General features: G+C 42.7%; 2 protein-coding genes across 2 annotated transcripts; both read left to right on the top strand.

The window, feature by feature from the left end:
• Positions 1 to 543: 543 nt before the first annotated feature.
• Positions 544 to 3,255, top strand: LOC123730385 (trichohyalin; the record flags this gene model as incomplete). The annotated part of the gene is made up of 4 exons (XM_045706826.1): positions 544 to 665; positions 961 to 1,369; positions 1,555 to 1,659; positions 2,302 to 3,255. Coding segments are annotated over exons 1-4 (1,551 nt in total), but the record flags the coding sequence as incomplete, so codon positions are not given.
• A 141-nt stretch (positions 3,256 to 3,396) lies between these two features.
• Positions 3,397 to 5,477, top strand: LOC123730408 (vicilin-like seed storage protein At2g18540). The gene is made up of 2 exons (XM_045706988.1): positions 3,397 to 4,396; positions 4,982 to 5,477. The coding sequence occupies exons 1-2, from the start codon at positions 3,454 to 3,456 to the stop codon at positions 5,062 to 5,064; spliced, it is 1,026 nt and encodes a 341-aa protein (XP_045562944.1). The 5' UTR covers positions 3,397 to 3,453; the 3' UTR covers positions 5,065 to 5,477.
• The last annotated feature ends 7,336 nt before the right edge of the window (positions 5,478 to 12,813 follow it).

The following is a 12,813-nucleotide window of genomic DNA, read 5'->3' as shown; positions in this document are numbered from 1 at the left end:
GGTGAACGTTAATGTATTTGAAATATTTTTTCTTTCTGACATTATAAAATACAATTATATCTTTGTTTTTTTCTGTTGCTATCAATCAGTCCATCTATATCTACTCTTCTGTCTGTCTGTCGGACTATCTGTCTGTCTGTGTACTGTCTAGCCAGCATATGCCAGAAAGGTTCTTTCACACAGGCTCATATTCACAAAGTCTCATAGAAGGAGTGCTGATCAATAATCAATTGTGTCTTTTAAATCAAACTGAATACGTTTTGATGGACGGGGGGATCTGATCCTAGATCAGCACTCCTACCCTGAAACACTTTGTGAACACAATCCAGGTGTACTGGGATTATGAAGTTGTGATGAGGTAGTATTATATTACTTGTGCTGATGCATGATGGGTTGTAGGCTAGAGCTTGAGTACTGTAGTGTGTAGACTATTTCTGAATTAACTGACCTGGTGAGTAAATGTTGTGTACAATGGCCCCATCTAGTGACAGAAACATAGAAACACACATTGTTGCTGAACGAAGGCATCTCTTTATTTTCCAGAAATAAAACTTGTAGACCTTTACTACAGTCTCTGAGGAGATGGACACCTCTTCTTCTTCTGGACGATCTCCGTCTCCTACTGGGACTGTCTTCTTACCCCCTCCTATCATGTGGAACAGTCTGTAAGTCATTCATCACATAACCTAGCTCTGGTCCAGGGCATTATGTGCGGCTTGCTGAAGGAAGGCTCAGTGTCTGCAAGCTGTACGTAACGCCCTGGACCAGAGCTACACATTACCCACCTCTGGCCATCATGGACAGTCAACTCATTACATTCACGTACTGTAAGTCACAGATGTGTTAGTTGTGTGATTAAAGACAGTTTAATTGAGCAGAAGTTTAATTATTATTTTAATATTGTAGTAAATTGTCTGAGTTCACTTCCTAAATAATGTGTGGACATTCCTTTGCTCCCAGCTACAAGCAGGCAGAGATGGAGGTTCAGTTCCTGAGAGAAGAGAAGAAGACCTGTACAGAGAAGGAAGCCCACATGCTTGAGTTGAGGGGGAAGGATCGAACGATCCGAAATCAGAAGAAGGAGATGGACAGACTTCAAGTCTGCCTCTGGGAGGAGGAAAAGAAGAAGAGGAATGGTGGAACGGAGAAGGACAAGATCATTGAACAATTACAGTCTGAGACAGACCATCTCAGATCCCTTTTAGAAGAGGTAAGGAGGAGAAGAAGAGTAGAAAGGGGTCTAATGAAAGAGTGGAAGGTTGAAATCCTGAGCCAGAGAGAAGCAGAGAGCCAGAGAGAGGCAGAGAGACAGAGGGAGGCAGAGAGACAGAGGGAGGCAGAGAGACAAAGAGAAGCAGAGAGACAGAGAGCAGAGGCAGAGAGACAGACAGAGAGAGGCAGAGAGACAGAGGGAGGCAGAGAGACAGAGAGAGGCAGAGACAAGAGGGGAGGCAGAGAGACAGAGGGAGGCAGAGAGACAGAGAGAGGCAGAGAGACAGAGAGAGGCAGAGAGACAGAGGGAGCAGGAGGCAAAGACAGAGGCAAGAAAGGGAGGCACAGAGAGTCACAGAAGCGAAGGAGAACAACAGAAAAATGCAGGAGATCAAGAGCCTCAAACATCTGCTGGAGCTACTGATGGTGGATCTACAACTGGCCCACGTAAGACATGTCATTGTTATTATTAAAAGGCAATGAATCGTGGCGGACAGCGGTACGCTAACCAAATGTTAACTTTTATGCCTTTCCTTAACGTTAACCCTTACCTTGACCTCACTGAAACTATACCTAACCTTTACCTTAACCCAACTCTAGGTCCTGAACCTAACCTTCATTTATCTCAACCCCTATGCCTTTCTTCTGCCGGTTGAATATCCACTTCCTTATTAACATCATTACTGTTGTTGTTGTTGATAACTGTATGTGTGCAGGTTGTAAATAATTGCATTAGTGAAACATCATTTGTAGGAGTAATTTCTACAAGCATAAACATCAGAGGTAACATTGTTGTAACATCACACAAATTGCAACGGGAATTTCTCAAACCCCTAACTGAATGGGCAAGCTAGTTGTGTGTTTGTATTTGTCCATAAAATGTCTCATAATTCTTTCAAACATGTCAATACATTAATTGACAATGAATTGTCCAGATGAATTGATCAAAATAACCCTGCTATTGATGTTGTCCAGTGTTTGATTCAATTACCTAGGTCTAGGTTGTATTTCTATGTATCATTCTCTGCAAATCCTTTGAAAGTATGTCTTGGTCATAGATTATCACTAATTTCACCTTTTAAAATGAAGCAAGAGATAGAGAGATTGAGGCTATGGCAGAAAGTCATGGAGGATCAGCGACCAAGACTGGCCTGGAACAACAAACCTATTGAGACAGAAAGAGAGAGGGAAAGAGAGAGGGAAAAAGAGAGAGAAAGGGAGATGGAAAGGGAGAGAAAAGCAGAATTGGAAAGACAAGAAATGAAGAAGAAAGTGAAACAGGCAGAAGAAACGATAAAAGCGTTAGAACGAGAGATTGAGAGATTGAAAGAGATTGAAAAGGAGATAATATTTGAAAGAGGAAGAGACATGCGTATTGCAGAGAATGAGAAAGTCAAACTGGTTAACGAAAAGGCAAAAGAGTTAGAGAGAGAGGTTGAGAGACTGAAAGAAGATATGACAACAAAAGAAATGCAATACAAAATCAAATTTGAAAGAGCGAAAGAAGCGTATAGAAGACAGAATGAGAGAGTGAAACAGGTTAACCAAAATGTACTAGTGTTAGACAGAGAGGTTGCGAGAATGAAAGAAGAGATTAGATTGAAAGATGAGACTGAACCAGAGAGAACATTTGATAGAGACAGAGAGAGAGAAAATGATTGGAGACGAAGAGAAGAGGAGATGAAAAATAGAGTGGAGAGAGAGATGCAGATGGAGACAGCCCTCATCAATGACAAAAAGACGTCTGAATTGGAGGAAGTCTTCAAGAAAATCAAGGAACAGCTGATAGAATTAGAAAATATGGAAACAGACAAAAATCTATGGAAACAGAACCAAATGGACATGGAGGAGAAGATGGAGGGTGAGAACAACAAACAGAAAGATGTAGAAAGAAAGAGAATGGAGAAAATACCAAAACAGAGACAACAAGAAGATGAGAAGAAGAAGGAGATGGAGAGAGAAGAAGAAGAAGAGGAGAGACACAAACAGAAGCAAATAGAGATGAAAGAGAAAGAACGAGAGAGGGAGAAAGAGAGACAGAGACAGATCAAAAGAAAGAGAATGGAGAAGAGACAGAAAAGTATGGAAAGAGAGCAAGAGAGACAGAGAGAAATAAGTCGATGAGAAAGAGAGACAGAGAGAGATGGGAGAGAAAGAGAGACGACAACAACAAGAGGAGAGAAAGAGAAAGTTTGAGAGAGATCAGAAGAAGAAGATATATGGAAACAGAAGCAAATTGACATGGAGAAGGAGGGAAGAGAGAGGGAGAACAAGATACAGAGAAAGATAGAAGAGATACACAGACGACAACAAGAGGAGCGACAGAAACAAATGGAGAAAGAGAAAGAAAGGGAGAAAGACAATGAGAATCAGGGAGAGATGGAATTAAAAGATCAGCAACAGAAAAAGATGGAGAAAGAAAATATGATTATGAGAGAGAGGGAGGAAGCAGGAAGAAGAAATGAGGGGCAGAATGAACTGGAGATAGAACAGGAGAGAGAGATGGAAGAAAAGCAGGAAGTGATTATTAAGAAAGCAGAGGAAGAGTACATGGAAAGAGAAGAGAGAGGAAAGGAAGTAAGCATGAAGAAAGATGTAGTAGTTAATGTTAAAGCTAAAGCACGGGAAGTCTTCAATAGACGTAAAGAGAGGAGGTTAGAAGTGTTGAAGGGGGAACGAGAACACATAGAAAGAGGACAACAAATCAGGAGGGAGAAGGAGGAAAGACGGCTGGAGATGGAAAGAAAACAGGAGAGGGCAAGACAACAAGAGGAGCAGGATAAAAAACGAGAGATTGGAATTGCCAGACAGAAAGAAATGTTCAGACTAAGAGAGGAGGAGAGGCAGAGAGAGGAAAAGAGAGAGGAGGAGAGAAAGAGAGCCATTGAAGGCCATTTAGCTTTAATCAGAGAGAGAGAGAACATCATAAAGGCAAACATAAGAGAGGAGATGTCAGAAGAGGAAAGAAGAGAGATCCCTGGGAATTACAAGATGGGTGAGACAGAGAACAGTGAAGAGGAGGAGGAGAAAGAAGATGACAAGGAGGACATTCTCCCACCTGATAAAAGTAGCCGAAGGAGAGCTGTGGACTGGGTGAATAAGAAGTGGGAGAAGAGGAACCTCAAAAAGATCGAGAGAACGTATCAGAGAGAGGCTGAGGAGGGCTATAAGATCGTCCACATAGGTAAGACCTGTTTTACCTCTGCTTATGACATCATCCTCTTTAGTCTCCTCTACACACATAAGTTCCACACCAGTCATCATGTTGCATCATTGTTTCAATATAAAACTACTGTCCAAAGAATATGTTAGCTGACATGGCTAATTGAGTGACTGACTGACATAACAAGAAAAATACTGCTGATGTAACAACCACGTTTTTAAATGATACCTTATGTCATCTACTAGTCTAACTCTCAAGACTAAGTAGAGACCCAGAAAGAGTTCCTAAAAAACACACACAAAAAAGGCTTTTGGGGGGGTCGGGGGGCCCCTAGTTGCCATGGAGCCCTAAGCTATCACATAGGCCCTGGCTCTATACAAGGAATAGGTGCCATTTGGGACTCATGTTCAACTTAGGGTCAGGTCAATTCGGGATGGGAATTATTGCACTTCATTGACAAATTCTATGCCTTGCTCAATTGAAAAGATTAAAGAATCCTTGAGATCAAATTGTGTTTTCTATTCTTAATTCCCTGTGTCCATTACATTTAAGTTGATACCAGATCCACTAAGTTGAATGTGAACTCTACTTCTTCTCCCCTCCCAGCCATCCCTGGACACACAAGGCTAACATCCACCATGACCCGGGCAGAGAGAGAGGGAGAAGAGGAAGGAGCTGCTGAAGGATGAGGAGAGAAGGAAGAAGTTGGAGGATTTCAATAAGCAGTGGAGAGAGCAGTCCCTGCTTAAAAAAAGGACTCATCAGAAACTGAAGGAGGAGAGGGAGAGAGAGAGGATAAAGGAAAAGTACCTGGAGCAGATGAATCTGGAGGCTGATGCTCAAATCAACACCCGGTGTCCAACCACCCAACACAGCCACGATTCCAACCACGGTCAGGCATTGCCGGGATGGGCCACAGGCCAACAGGTAAGCCAAGAGCCTGTTGGATCTGGAGATGGCCAGCAGGAGGGGCCAAGGAGGCAGCAGGCATGGGCAGAGAACCAGGAGTGGAGTTCAGAGAACCAGCAGGAGTGGAGTTCAGAGAACCAGCAGGAGTGGCCAGAGAACCAGCAGGAGTGGCCAGAGAACCAGCAGGAGTGGCCAGAGAACCAGCAGGAGTGGCCAGAGAACCAGCAGGAGTGGCCAGAGAACCAGCAGGAGTGGAGTTCAGAGAACCAGCAGGAGTGGAGTTCAGAGAACCAGCAGGAGTGGCCAGAGAACCAGCAGGAGTGGAGTTCAGAGAACCAGCAGGAGTGGCCAGAGAACCAGCAGGAGTGGAGTTCAGAGAACCAGCAGGAGTGGAGTTCAGAGAACCAGCAGGAGTGGCCAGAGAACCAGCAGGAGTGGAGTTCAGAGAACCAGCAGGAGTGGAGTTCAGAGAACCAGCAGGAGTGGAGTTCAGAGAACCAGCAGGAGTGGCCAGAGAACCAGCAGGAGTGGCCAGAGAACCAGCAGGAGTGGCCAGAGAACCAGCAGGAGGGGCCAGAGAACCAGCAGGAGTGGCCAGAGAACCAGCAGGAGTGGCCAGAGAACCAGCAGGAGTGGCCAGAGAACCAGCAGCTGGAAGCTCCAGAAGAGGCTGAAACATCAGAGCCAACCTCCAAGAACAAGAAAAGGCCAAGCATCTGGAAGAGAATTAAGATGAGGTAAATAATGTTTAAAAATGTATTCATGTTACACTGTTTATATATATGTTGTCACTTTAAAAGTGACATTAGCCAAATGTGAGGGTTTAGTGTACATGCAACACACATGTAAATATGTAGATACTTACCTGTCTCTGTGATGTCTTACAGCATTCCTGACGTGCTGCCTGCCTAGAGCTGGAACTCGATGAAGCCACATTTCCTCCACAAAACATTATATTCTCCTCAAGCCAGAAAGTATCCTCTTTATCAAGGCAACAAACCATCTAAGGTCAGTGACTCTCCTCCCCAGAGCAGAGATTCTCATCTCTTTCCAAGTTGAATTCATCTCTGCTCACCACCTCTACTGTCCTAGAAAATATCCCCAAATGGACATGGTTTAAATAGAAGTCCTCCCCTCAGACCAGTGGCTCCACAGACCAGAGTTTCTCATCTTTATTCAAGTTGAACGCAACTCTGATCATTTCCACCACCTCACCTGTCCTAGACCTAGAAGATAACTCCCAATAAATGATGGTACAAGTTGAGAGGCACAGGGACAGCCATGGAGCAGCACCTCTTGGGTGAAGAGCCATTTCAGGATTAAGTGCCTTGATCTAGGGTACAACGACAGGAGATGGTCCCTAGGAGCAGAGCCTAGCAGCTCCATGGTTGCTAGTTCAGTTCCCACTGCTGGTCTTAGGTGTTAAGGGGAGGTGCTGAAAAGGGAGGTCTGGGAAGAGTTCAGGGAGGTCTGGGAGGAGGTCTTCAGGTAGCCTGGACCGGACCAGTAGCAACTAAATTCAATCCCTGGGCAGAGCTGCACAAGTCAGGCCAGTGATCTTGGATGATGTCATTTTTGTTAGCAAAATTTTAAGCTTTAATAAAACCATTCATTAAAAAAGTTATATTGTTGTTACGGTGTGGATTGTTTTGTTATTTATTAGAATTGAAACATCCAGTAGTCATGGTAGATGTTAGACTTTCAATGAGACACCTAACATTCCATCAGTCTGACACAATGTGTGACATGTTATATTAGAGAGGAGTCCTCTATACACATCTTTTTTAGACCATAGGAGAAATATCAGATTGAAATAGCTTCTCTAAGAATCTGAGGAGAGAGCAACAGTAGACGCATCGTTAGCTCTCCCACCTCCAGTTCAGTTCTTGGGTCATTCCACCAATTGAGTACCTTTTGGGGAGTGTAACTTTTATTTAACCTAATTCTAACATTCTTAGGTAACAGGGTTGATGTGTTATAATTCACCCACCCAGTGGTGATTGTAGCATGTAAATCTTGGTGGGGAAAACTCCCCAAAAATGTTTTAGATGCATGCCAGCAAAGCCACTACACAACACAACACTAAACAATACATTCATTGCACTATAACTTTGACAAACGGTGCCCACAAACTGTTAGGGTCTACATAAAGCTGTCCCAACAGCAGAGCTTTCTTTTCAGCACCATGGAGTGAAACCTTTTAAAGAACATAGCTGATATGGCTGACTTGCTTAAACAAATGTGGTTTCTACTGACAGTTGAGATGTACAAACTATGGCATAAGGGGACAATGAGTGGATAAGAGGCAATCCGTAATTTTGATGAAGACATTAATGAGAGAGCTAGGATGGACGTAGTCAATATATATAGTCTACATGTGCACCACCAAGTCAGAGCAGTAGGCTAAGTTATGAGAGGGGAAAGGGACAAAATTATTAGGCTGGGCTACTAACACATGGGCTACTAACAGCTTACTACACAACATACACTTAGTATTACTTTCTTAGCTACAGAATGCATATCTCCCTGGCATATTACATCATTTATAGAGCAGCATTCAAGACATTTTTGGACTCAACTTGTTGTGCTGTGCTCACTTGAACAGGAAGGTGTCGCGGCGGTTTGTCATCAAAATTTGTCATCAAAGTCTGGCATTCTCTGGATTTATGGTGCTTTCAAGACACTTGGGAACTTGGAAAAAAACAAGGTTGAATCATGACGTCAGTGATCTTCAGGTCAGAGCACAAGAAAGAGGCCTGAGTTCCCGACTTGGAATTCCGAGTTGGATGAACGTTCAAAACTTGTTTTCCCAGTCGGAGTTCCCAGTTGTCTTGAACTCACTGAAGTCTAAGATTTCCCAGTTCCAAGTTTCCAGTTGTTTTGAATGCGGCAGAAGTCATGCTGAATAGCAGGCTAGTGATTGCTTTGTTAAGCTTGTAGTTAGCCACTGATTCCTTCCAAACCACCCATTGTTGAATTTGCGATTTCCAACTTGTTGTGTAATGTTTATGTCCAATGGTTGATGAGCACCGATACATTTAATCTATAATTTCTCTTCATAATTTCTCTTGAAATGACAAGGAAAAAGAAAGAAAGCAAAAACATACCATGTCTGTATGAGGCTTTATTAACTCAATGATTACATTTTCCTTTTTACATTGTTTGCAAACTGATATGTGACACATATTATTTGCTAAACACGTGGGGCTCAAAACGGGTGTGGCTCTGCCCCACCTGCCCTAAATGACGGCTCGCCACTGACAATACTATAATCAAAGATGATTCTATGATGAATACATTATTATTAAATGATGATAGTTAATAAGTTACACCCCTTGTTTTTCCAATTTGGTGTCATATTTACTTTTTGGAGGTGAAATTTAGCTAAAAATGTGCTATCCTCTGCTCAGAGGGTTAAGGAACCGTCTTAAAACTGCAATGCATACAAATATCTGTAAATGAAAAATATCAATACCTTCTCAACTACATGACATAGTGATCTCAAACAAATTTGACACTGTAAAGAGACCTCTTCTCTCGAATGCAATTAGTTACATTTTTTTTACTTCTATAAAATCTACAAAATGTAAAAGAAATCACTTTACATAAAAAAATCTTAATTAAAACATCAATATCTTCCACCTCATAAGAATTTCATGAATACAACCAACTGTTATTGGTTTAGGGATGTCATGCCTCCAATCAACAGCCATTTGTGTTGTATTTGTTTACTTTGGATACTATTTTACAAAGGTTAATACCATTTGCATGAATAATACTTTAAAATGTCAATAGATTCCACCCCATGTGACAATCATGAGTAAAACTAACTGTGATTGGTTCAGGGACCTCATCCCTCCATTCAAAAGCAATTACTTTAGTATTTTTTGACTTTGGTGATATTCTACCAACTTAAATTGACTTTACATTAAAGATACTTCCTTAAAACCTCAATAGATTCCACCCTATGTTACTTTAATGAATACAAACAACTATCATTGGTTCAGGAACCTCATCCCACAAATGAACGTCAATTATGTTTTGTATTTTTTTACTTTGTATTTTTTAATGAATTTGAATTGACTTTACCTGAAAAATGTTTCCCTAAAACTTCAGTAACTTCCACCCCATATTACTTTTATTAATACAACAAACTGATATTGGTTCATGGACCTCTTCCCTCCAATCCACGGCAATTACGTTTGGACTTTTGGACATTACAAATTAAGTGAAATTGAAAACAGTATTGGTATTGTTGAATTAGGTTTTCGTAATAGCAAGCTAGGACTGATGGTTTGGTTATCTAAACTAGCAAGTATGTTTGTTTGGTTACCAAGGCAACTACTTTAGCTATCTAGTAAACTTGCTAGCTACTTCAGTGGATGTTGAACACATTTCTACTGGCAAATGAACACATTTCTACCGGCAAATGTGTTAAATTATAGCCATGGTATAAAAGGGATAATCAACTCAGGGCTTTATGGTTCTCTGGAAAATAATGCAAGTCCATGGAAGGTCAGTTCCACAGTGTTCATTATTTACCATAGAACACACAGTCCCTCGTTGATTATCCCTGACAACTTTATGAGCTGGATTTGCCTTTCTTTGCAACAGTGGAAGCTGCTGAGGAGACAAAGGCTCATAATAATGGTTGGAATGGAGTCAATGGAGTGGTATCAACCCATCAAAGATGTGGTTTCCATGTGGTTGATACCACTCAATTGACTTCATTCCAGACATTATTATGAGCTGTCCTCCCCTCAGAAGTCTCCACTGCTTTGCAGTTAGTTTGTTCATTTTCAGTTGTTAGCATTTAGCTAACAGCATCTATGTGAATTTGCTAACAGTTTATGCTAATTTGTTAGCATTCTGGAAATAGAAGCCCATAGGCTTTTCTTGTGTTTTTAGCATCCCCTCATGTGCTATGCTGGTAGTACTTTAAATCCCGGTATGAGAGAAGGAAGGTATGACAATATGAAAATCTGGATACAGGCCAAGCGTAACCACCACACCTACCACAACTACCACACCTACCTACCACAACTACCTACCACACCTACCTACCACAACTACCACACCTACCTACTACAACTACCACACCTACCTGTCACAACTACCACACCTACCTACCACTACTACCACACCTATCTACCACAACTACCACCCAATGTACCAAAACTACCCCACCTACCTACCACAACTACCACATCGACCATCACCACAACTACCACACCTACCATCACCACAACTAAAAGACCTACCATCAACAAACCTACCTAAGACAACTACCACACCTACGTACCACAACTACCACAGCTACCTACCAAAACTACCACATCTACCTACCACAACTACCACACCAACCTACCACAACTACTACACCTACCATCAACACACCTACCAAAGCTACCATCACACAACCTACAAACCACAACTATCACACCTACTGTCACCAAACCTACCACAGCTACCATCACTACACCTACCATCACCACACCTACCAAACCTACCTACCACATCTTCCACACCTACCTACCACAACTACCATCACCACATCTATCACAACTACCATCACCACATCTATCCCACCTACCATCACCACACCTACCTTACCTACCTTCACCACACCAACCATCACCAGACCTACCATCACCACATCTACCACACCTACCATCACCACACCCACCAAACCTACCTACCACAACTGCCACAACTATCACACCTACATCTCATCTACCATCACCACACCTACTATCACTATACCTACCATTACACCTACCATCACTATACATACCAATACACCTACCATTTCACCTACCATTACACCTACCATTTAACCTACCATCACTATACCTACCATTACACCTACCATCACCACACCCACCATACCTACCATTGATACCCCTACCATCACCACACCTATCACACCTACTTTCACCATGCCTATGATATCTACCACCACCACACTTACATCACCACACCTACCATCATACATACCATCACCACACCTATCACACCTACCATCACTACAAATACCATACCATAATTACTTTACCACACCTACCATCAGACCTACCATCACCACACCTACCATCACATCTACCATAACCACACCTACCATACCTACCTTCACCACACCTACCATCAGACCTACCATCACTCTACCTACCATCACCCCACCTATCACACCTACCATCACCATACCTACCATCACCCCACCTACCACACCTACCATCACCACTCCTACCATACCTACCATCACCACACCTACTATCATCACACCTACCATCAGCACACCTACCATCATCACACCTACCATCCCTACCATCACCACACCTACCATTGCCACACCTACCATCACCCCACCCACCACACCTACCATCACCACACCTATCATACCTACCATCACCACACCTACCATCACCCCACCTACCACACCTACCATCACCCCACCTACCACACCTACCATCACCACACCTACCATCACCACAGCTACCAGATCTACCATCACCACACTTACGATCACTACATTTACCACACCTACCATCACCACACCTACTATCATCACACCTACCATCAGCACACCTACCATCATCACCCCTACCATCACCACACCTACCATTGCCACACCTACCATCACCCCACACCTACCACACCTACCATCACCACACCTACCATCACCCCACCTACCCTACCTACCATCAACACATCTACCATAACCACACCTATCATACCTACCATCACCACACCTACCATCACCACACCTATCACATCTACCATCACCCCATCTACCACACCTACCATCACCCCACCTACCACACCTACCATCACCACACCTACCATCAACACAGCTACCAGACCTACCATCCCCACACTTACAATCACTACATTTACCACACCTACCATCACCACACCTACCATTACCACACCTAACATTCCTACCATCACCACACCTACCATCACCACACCTACCAAACCTACCATCACCACACCTGCCATCACCATACCTACCATTCCTAACTTCACCACACCTACCATCACTACACCTACCAAGCCTACCATCACCACACCTGCCATCACCATACCTACCATACCTAACTTCACTACACCTACCATCACCACACCTACCATCACCACACCTGAGTAGAGTACCACATCACTTCTAGCCTTTCTTTACACAGCAGCTTTAATGGGGAATCTAACATTGACCAATAATGTGTTCTGTTGACTTTTTTGCTTTTAAAGGATTAAATACATCACTTTGTCTTTTGTTTTTGTAGTCTATGAAAGTCATGCCAGTATAGTCTTGGAGTGCAGTGTTTTTGTAGTCTATGAAAGTCATGCCAGTATAGTATTGGAGTGCAGAGTGTTTTTGTAGTCTATGAAAGTCATGCCAGTATAGTATTGGAGTGCAGAGTGTTTTTGTAGTCTATGAAAGTCATGCCAGTATAGTCTTGGAGTGCAGTGTTTTTGTAGTCTATGAAAGTCATGCCAGTATAGTTTTGGAGTGCAGAGTGTTTTTGTAGCCT

The sequence above is a fragment of the Salmo salar genome, chromosome ssa24 (genome assembly GCF_905237065.1).
Source record: "Salmo salar chromosome ssa24, Ssal_v3.1, whole genome shotgun sequence".
Lineage (NCBI taxonomy): Eukaryota > Metazoa > Chordata > Actinopteri > Salmoniformes > Salmonidae > Salmo > Salmo salar.
The sequence above is the reverse complement of the archived record's forward strand: the minus strand, read 5'-3'. Positions and strand labels throughout refer to the sequence as shown.

Coding starts and splice junctions, on each gene's coding strand:
- LOC123730408 (XM_045706988.1), top strand. CDS start 3,454: ATGGAGAAGGAGGGAAGAGAGAGGGAGAACAAGATACAGAGAAAGATA. Junction 4,397..4,981: donor CTATAAGATCGTCCACATAG/GTAAGACCTGTT, acceptor CTCCCCTCCCAG/CCATCCCTGGACACACAAGG.